The 6,842-nt window shown below is 38.7% G+C and overlaps 1 protein-coding gene across 1 annotated transcript in view; it reads left to right on the top strand.

Moving 5' to 3' along the window:
* The window catches only part of C4BPA (complement component 4 binding protein, alpha), a 66,573-nt gene extending 62,861 nt beyond the window's left edge, over window positions 1-3,712 (top strand). The window contains exons 9-11 of the mRNA XM_006834205.1: window positions 1,692-1,856; window positions 2,839-3,014; window positions 3,539-3,712. Coding sequence (XP_006834268.1) covers window positions 1,692-1,856; window positions 2,839-3,014; window positions 3,539-3,712 — 515 coding nt within the window. The remainder of the gene's footprint in view (window positions 1-1,691; window positions 1,857-2,838; window positions 3,015-3,538) is intronic.
* The last annotated feature ends 3,130 nt before the right edge of the window (window positions 3,713-6,842 follow it).

The following is a 6,842-nucleotide window of genomic DNA, read 5'->3' as shown; positions in this document are numbered from 1 at the left end:
TTGTTTGTTGTTTTTGTGGTCTTTTGTTTATCATTTCCTGTAATGTGTGGGTTTTTAAATGCTTGAATGGATGTGTGTTGTTTTGTTATTAAGCTTACTGGGTATCTCTTGGTGGATATGATCAGGAGATAGGCTTCCCATTTTGCATGTAATGTTTATCAGCTGTTACTGGCTCTTGTCCAAGGGTGGAATATTATGGGGTATGCTTGTAGCTTGGCTATATGGCCACAATTGCTGACTCTTCTTGGGTAACGTAGGGAGAAAAAGCTCCCAACTCTAGGAAAAATGTGTGATCAAAAGGCCCCAAAGTAGAAGCAATATAAATTCTGAGACAAGAACCTCCACTTTGAAACAAAGATAAAATTGTGTGTGTGCACCATAGAAGCCTCCAGTAGTGGGTTAGGGTGTCCACTTGCTCAGGTCCCTCCTCTAGTCACCACCATAGAGATGCACTGATAGATACTGAGAAGTTAATGTCAGGAAAATTGTTTACATTTTTTTGTCTCTGAAGGTCAGTTAAGTATCTGTGTGTGCACAGCATAATTCTTGAAATGGTTGTGTCTTTTTATGATGTGGTTGTACAGATTGTTCATATGGTTTGTCTGTCAGGCCAAACTTGCTTTTTTTCTTTCCAGGTAGGAAGGAGTTAATTGTCCCTCACAAGTTAACTTTAGGGCTAGGACACACAGGCAGAAGTCAAAAGCAGCAGCCAAAGGATTTACCCTTGGACCAATGGGGAATCTTTCTCTCTGTGCCATGGGAAAGCTGTGGTCTCGATGCTGGACTTTTTTTATGGGGGTTTGCAGCACCCAATAGCCTGAAGGCATCTGAGCTGGAGAAAGAAGGCATGGCAGGGAGGAGGAGGAAAAAAAAAAAACATGTAGAATCACACCACACCTCCTTTTGCAAATGTTGCTTTGCTGCTTTTAGCACAGATTCCCTGTGTTGGTCTGTCTGTAGTCCCACCCTCTGACTTCCGCCCAGGTAGGATGTCCATAGAGGGAGTCCCATGCTGATTTCTAAAGCACAATGTTTTCCTTTATACCATGATTTTTCACTCCCGGTTGCAGGAAACTGATGCCCAGACCCTTATGTTAGATCGAGAACTCTGGTGTAATTTGGTGAGAGCCTTGTCTCTGAGGTTTAAGCCCCCCCCCCACCCCCCCCCCCCACACACACACACAGAACCTGTCCTACCTGACTCTACTCTGCTGCCGCCAACTGGAACTCTCTTAACATGTGCTATATATATTCTTGGTGAAGATAAATGAATTGTTATGACTTGGGGGATCAGGACTCAGAGATTGTGGATGTATTTCTTTTTGCCATCCCCCACAGATGCACGTCTTTTCACTTAGCCTGACCTCAGTTAAGTGTCCCTCTAGTACAGTGTGACTGAAATTTAGCCTTCATGCCAAGTAATCCCTAGAAAGTATAGTGAATCTATCAAGAAAATTCAAGATATTCCTCAACCTCACTGCTTTGAATTCAACTTGACCCTTACTACAGTTCATTGACCTAAGGATTATAAGACAACAGGATGAGTTATTTTACTTAACAAGCAATCCTATGGGCATAGATGAAAGGACACAATGAAGCCTGTCTCAAACCTCACAGAGTCTGAAATGCAATGTCTTACTTTATAAATGTTACAAGTTCACGCCCTCTCACTTTTCTCTCTCACCATCAAGATTGCGATTTTCCTCCTGATATTGCCCATGGACATCATAAGAAAGTGGTTTCATATTTCTCAAATGATATTATGTATGAATGTGATGATGGATACACTCTGGTTGGACAGGCAATAATCTCCTGCAGATATTCAACCTGGTCACCTCCAGCTCCTGTATGTAAAGGTAACCCCAGGCTCTCTTTCCAGTGCATGGATGAGTGGGTGGAAATCCCACGACAACATTGAGAGAAAAGCTTGTTTCGTGCCCATGGCAACACTTACACATTGAATTTGATTGGATTTATTGTAAGCAGTTAATATAAGCATATGGTATCCAATGCAAAAAGTACACAAAGCTTACTGAAAAGTTAATGGCCCTCATTCTGGGAGATTAGAAACAATCTCTATCCCCAATTCCTGTATGTATTTCCAAAAATATATTAAAGGTGGTGGTGATGGTGGTTATATGCCGCGAATTAGGTTCCCACTCATAACGATCTTGCATAGAGTTTCCAAGGCTATAAATGTTTATGGGAGCAGAAAGCCTCATCTTTCTCCCATGGAAAGGCTGGTAGCTACAAACTGCTGACCTTGAGGTTAGCAGCCCAACTCGTAACCACTAGGCTCAAGCAAAAATCTTATAAATATTTTCGGTAGTCTAAGTGTTGGCTTTCATGGACTAATCCTAACCACTGTAAAGTGGCAGGTTCCCTCATACAGGACACAACATGCCTGTAATATAGGTGCTGTGATGGAAGACTTGTGATCTCCCAACTATTCAAGGAGACAGGCTGAGTCAAAGTCGAGTCTGATGTTTTTATGAACACAGCTATTGTATATATTTTCTAACAACCACCCCAGAATTATTTGCTAACATTATCTCCTTCAAAACAGAAGAATAATGAGGAAAGAAGAGGAAATGTTTCGTACCTAATACCTTGCAGAAATGAAGACCATGCGAGAGAGTTGTTTTGAAAGTTGAGAATCCAGGATTATACACTTAAATCACATCAAATGCTTAGACTAAAGTCTGATTTGTAGTTAATGCTCAATAAGAATAACAATCAAAATAATTATTTTACTAAATTGAGGAGATCCTATAACCTGTTAGCATGCCTTTTTTCCCTTAAAATTGCAGATTGCTTAAATTTGTGTTTCCATTGCAGCTGTGTGCCTGAAACCAAAGATAGAAAATGGAAATCTGTCTGTAGATAAGTCTGAGTATGATGAAGATGAAACTCCGACTGTCCAGTGCAATCGTGGCTATAGAGTGGTTGGCTCCCAAAGTATCAGTTGCTCAGAGAACAGAACCTGGTACCCAGAGGTGTCTAAGTGTGAGTGGGTGAGTAGCATGAGTCCAGGAAGTTCCCATCCTATCACACCCTAAAAATGGAGGCACCTCTGAAGCACTGGGCCAGCCATCACCTACGAGCTCTGACTTATCAAGAGTCATTTCTGAGTTCTTGAAGGTCACTCAAAGGAACTTTCTCTTTCCACTTTAAAGCAGCTAATGGGTTAGAAGGGCAGTTTCCTGTTTGATCTTAGAAAAGGAAAAACTGAGACCCTTAGTTAAATCCTGACACTTAAGTCCTTCGGAACATATAATATAATATACTGCATTTTCATTTCTGGATGGTCAACAGAAAGAGCATGGAGAGCGGTCTTCTGGAGCGTTGTCTCAGAATAGGTGTCTGTTCCTCTGGGAATAAGTATGGTAGGATCCAAAGCATTTTTCTGGTTTTCACTGTTCAACCTCCAGTTCTGTGGCTGGTCTTGATCCTGTAGTTGTATCCTTGCCAGTGTTGCATCCTCCTTTGTGATCAGAGATGAGCCGCTCAAGCCTGCCCATGTCTCTGTCTTTCTTAGGAAGTTCCAGAAGGTTGTGAGAAAATACTAGCAGGCAGGAACTTCATGCAGTGTCTTCCAAATCCTCAAGATGTGAAATTGGCCATGGAGTTGTATAAACTGTCGTTGGAGATCGAACAACTGGAGCGAGAGAGAGACAAGGCAATGAAATGCACACTGGAATCACCACCATAATTCTTTCCAAAAGAAGGAGGAAAGGTGCCTTGCTACCTTCAATTCAACACAAATAATTTCACTTTAGCAACTCTACTGTCCATTTGGCACCATCATTTATGGTGATATGTGTCTGTAGGAGAATTGACATATTTAGTGCTTTTGAGATTGTGAAATCATTGGTCATCTATCCTCTTATGTCTCATGTATAAATTCTTTTCAATTAAAAATTCTCATATCAAAAACTATTTTGTCTTTATGGTCATTCAGGATTCTATGAAACAGGCTCCTAAACAAACTCATTACTTAGAGTTAATATTTTACCTTACTGAGTAGACATCAGAAATATGTGAATTAAAATTGTGTCCTTCATTGTTAGTACTGGCTTTAAAAAACAAACATTTCTTTTCTAACAGTTCAAACCGACCTTGCAGTCCAGAGCTTTGTCCTGCAGTGGCACACCAGGACTCCATCATCTACCATTTCTTATATCAAGACAACATTTCTTAACTTTTTAAAACATTGATCTTATGCAATATTTGTCCTTTTGTGATTGATTTCACAAAGGATAGTGTCCTCTAGATTCATCCATTTTGTGAGGTGCTTCTCAGATTCATTGGTATTCTTCAACATTGCATAGTATTCCATTGTGTGTATGTACCAAAGTTTGTTTTACCATTCTTCTGTTGATAAGTAGTTAAGCTGTCTCCATCTGTTTGATGTGTCCTCTTGTAGACAACATATTGAAGGACACTGTTTGTCTCTAGATTGGTGCATTTAATCCATTTATATGCAATATAATTATCAGTAGGTATGAATTGATTGCTTTCATTTATCTGTGTGTGTTTTTGTTGTACTGCTCGTTTCTTTGTTCCACATAATTCTCTGCATTGAACTCATTTTGATTGTGTGTTTTATTTATATATCCATTTCTGTTGAGTTAATGTCTACTAAATCTTTCTGATTTTATTTTTTTATTATGATGTGCAGGTGTATTTATTTTCTTTGAGGTTACCCTGTAATTTATTAAATTTCTTCTCTTCTTAAACAGTCTGGTTAATCTTGAAATCTACTTTACTTCTTTGCCATCTGGAAGTTCTGTATCTGCATTATTACTTCTTTTTGTTTTGTAGTTGACTTCATTGGTATCTCTGGTTTCCTTAGTTCAGTTTTGAAGATTTGTTTTATTTTAAATACTTTTATAGCTGCACTGAATTCTGGGTGGTGTTGTCATATATGTTAATCTGAGGTTGTTGTCTGCTATTGTTGTTTCTCAGTCCAAAGAACACCCTTTTGCATTTCTTGTATTGTTGGTCTGGTCATTACGAATTCCTTTCATTTCTGTTTATAAGGAAATGTCCTAAGTTCGCCTTGATATTTGAGGGTCAGCTTTGTTGGGGATATGATTCTTGGTTGGTAATTTTTATTCTCTAAGAGTTTTGAATATGTCATCCCATTGCCTTCTTGACTGTATGGTTTCTGCTGAGAAATCAGAGCTTAATCTTATTGGTTCTTCTTTTAGGTAACTTTTCATTTTTCCTCAGTTGCTCTCAGGATTCTTTCCTTGTCTTTGATTTTGGAAAGTTTGATTATGATATGCCTTGGTAGTTTTCTTTTGGAATGTATCCTGTTTGGAGTTTGTTCAGCTCTTTATATGCTTACCTTCTCATCATTCATGATGTAAGGGAAGTTTTCTTCTAACAACTGTTTGACAATTTCATCTGTGATTTTTATTTTCTCTTCTTATTCTGGAATTCTGATTACCTGTAAGTTGTTAGTCTTCATAGAGTCTCACATAACTCAGGCTTTCTTTGGATTTTTTTCTGATTATTCTTCTAGCATACTAGTATTGAGAGATTTATCTTCAAGCTCACTAATTCAGGCTACCATTTCTCCACAGCTACTAATTTGGCTTTCAGTGTATTATCCTTTTTTAATGTTTTAGTATTAATCTTCTGGATTTCTTAATTGCAGGTTTTATATCATTTCAAAATTTGCATCTATTTGTCAGCTTGTTCTTGCTATGTGTTTTCCTGAATTCTTATGTTTTTTCTGTGCTCTCCTTTATCTGTCAATCCATTGAAGGTACCTAGGTAGCATTCTTTTAAATTGTTTTTAAATTCCTTCTATTACCTTTTCGTTTTCAAAACTTTTTCTGGCTGTGTCTTGGTCATTTGTTTGAGCCATTGTCTCTTCTTTCTTCATGTGAAATAAAACTGTCTTTTGTCTCTGGAACATTGTGGTGTTGTTATACTTGTACTTAATTGATGATTGTGTAAATGTGTTCTTAAGCTCTCACCAACTGTGTCCCATGGGTGTAGTTAGAGAATTGATGTATGAACTCTGTTCATGTTTGTCATTTTATGTACCTCAGGTTAGGGTGAGTTTGACTGGTCTTAGAGCCTGTCTGTCACTGATCAGTGGTATAGAAGCTGGTATTGACTATTTCCTAGTGGGTAGAACTCCAGAGAGTACATCTGGAAGAACGCCTGGGCCCAACAGCTGGACCCACCAGGGGCTAATCTTTCATTTTATGTCATAAATGGTTGGCTTAAAACACACCTGACACTGTTCTGGCCTCTTAACATAACAAAGAAAGCCCATTTCCCAATGGGATAATCATGGGTACTATGTTGTGTGGTGCTGAGTCAGTTTGGACTCCTATTGATCCTATTAGGATTTTTGAGTCTTTAAATCTCTCTGGGAGCAGAAGACCTCAGCTTTCTCCCAGGGAGTGTCTGGTGGATTTGAACCACCAAAGCTGTGGTTAACACTCCAACGTGTAAACCACTATGTCACCGAGTCTCCCAACAACAGCTGTTGTTATTGTTAAGTGCCATCGAGTCAGTTCTGACTTATAGCCACACTGTATATGGTTTCTGAGGAGTGCCTGGTGGGTTTGAATGACCATCCTTGCAGTTAATGGTCCAGTGCTTATCCTACAGGCTATATCAGGTCTCCAAAGATAAAAGGGTTAGGATTTACAATCAATATTTGGGGGGATATAATTCAATCCATAACACATGTTAATCACCAAAATGAGAACATATTTTTCCAGAAGCCTCATCATTTGTCCCATCTCAATCATAAACTTTTCCCTTCCTCAAGTAAACACATTTCCTATCTTTTATGATAATCACATTTTACTTTC

This window comes from Chrysochloris asiatica, unplaced genomic scaffold (assembly GCF_000296735.1).
Source record: "Chrysochloris asiatica unplaced genomic scaffold, ChrAsi1.0 scaffold00009, whole genome shotgun sequence".
Classification (NCBI taxonomy): domain Eukaryota; kingdom Metazoa; phylum Chordata; class Mammalia; order Afrosoricida; family Chrysochloridae; genus Chrysochloris; species Chrysochloris asiatica.
Note: the sequence above shows the minus strand (reverse complement) of the source record. Positions and strands in the feature narration are given on the sequence as shown.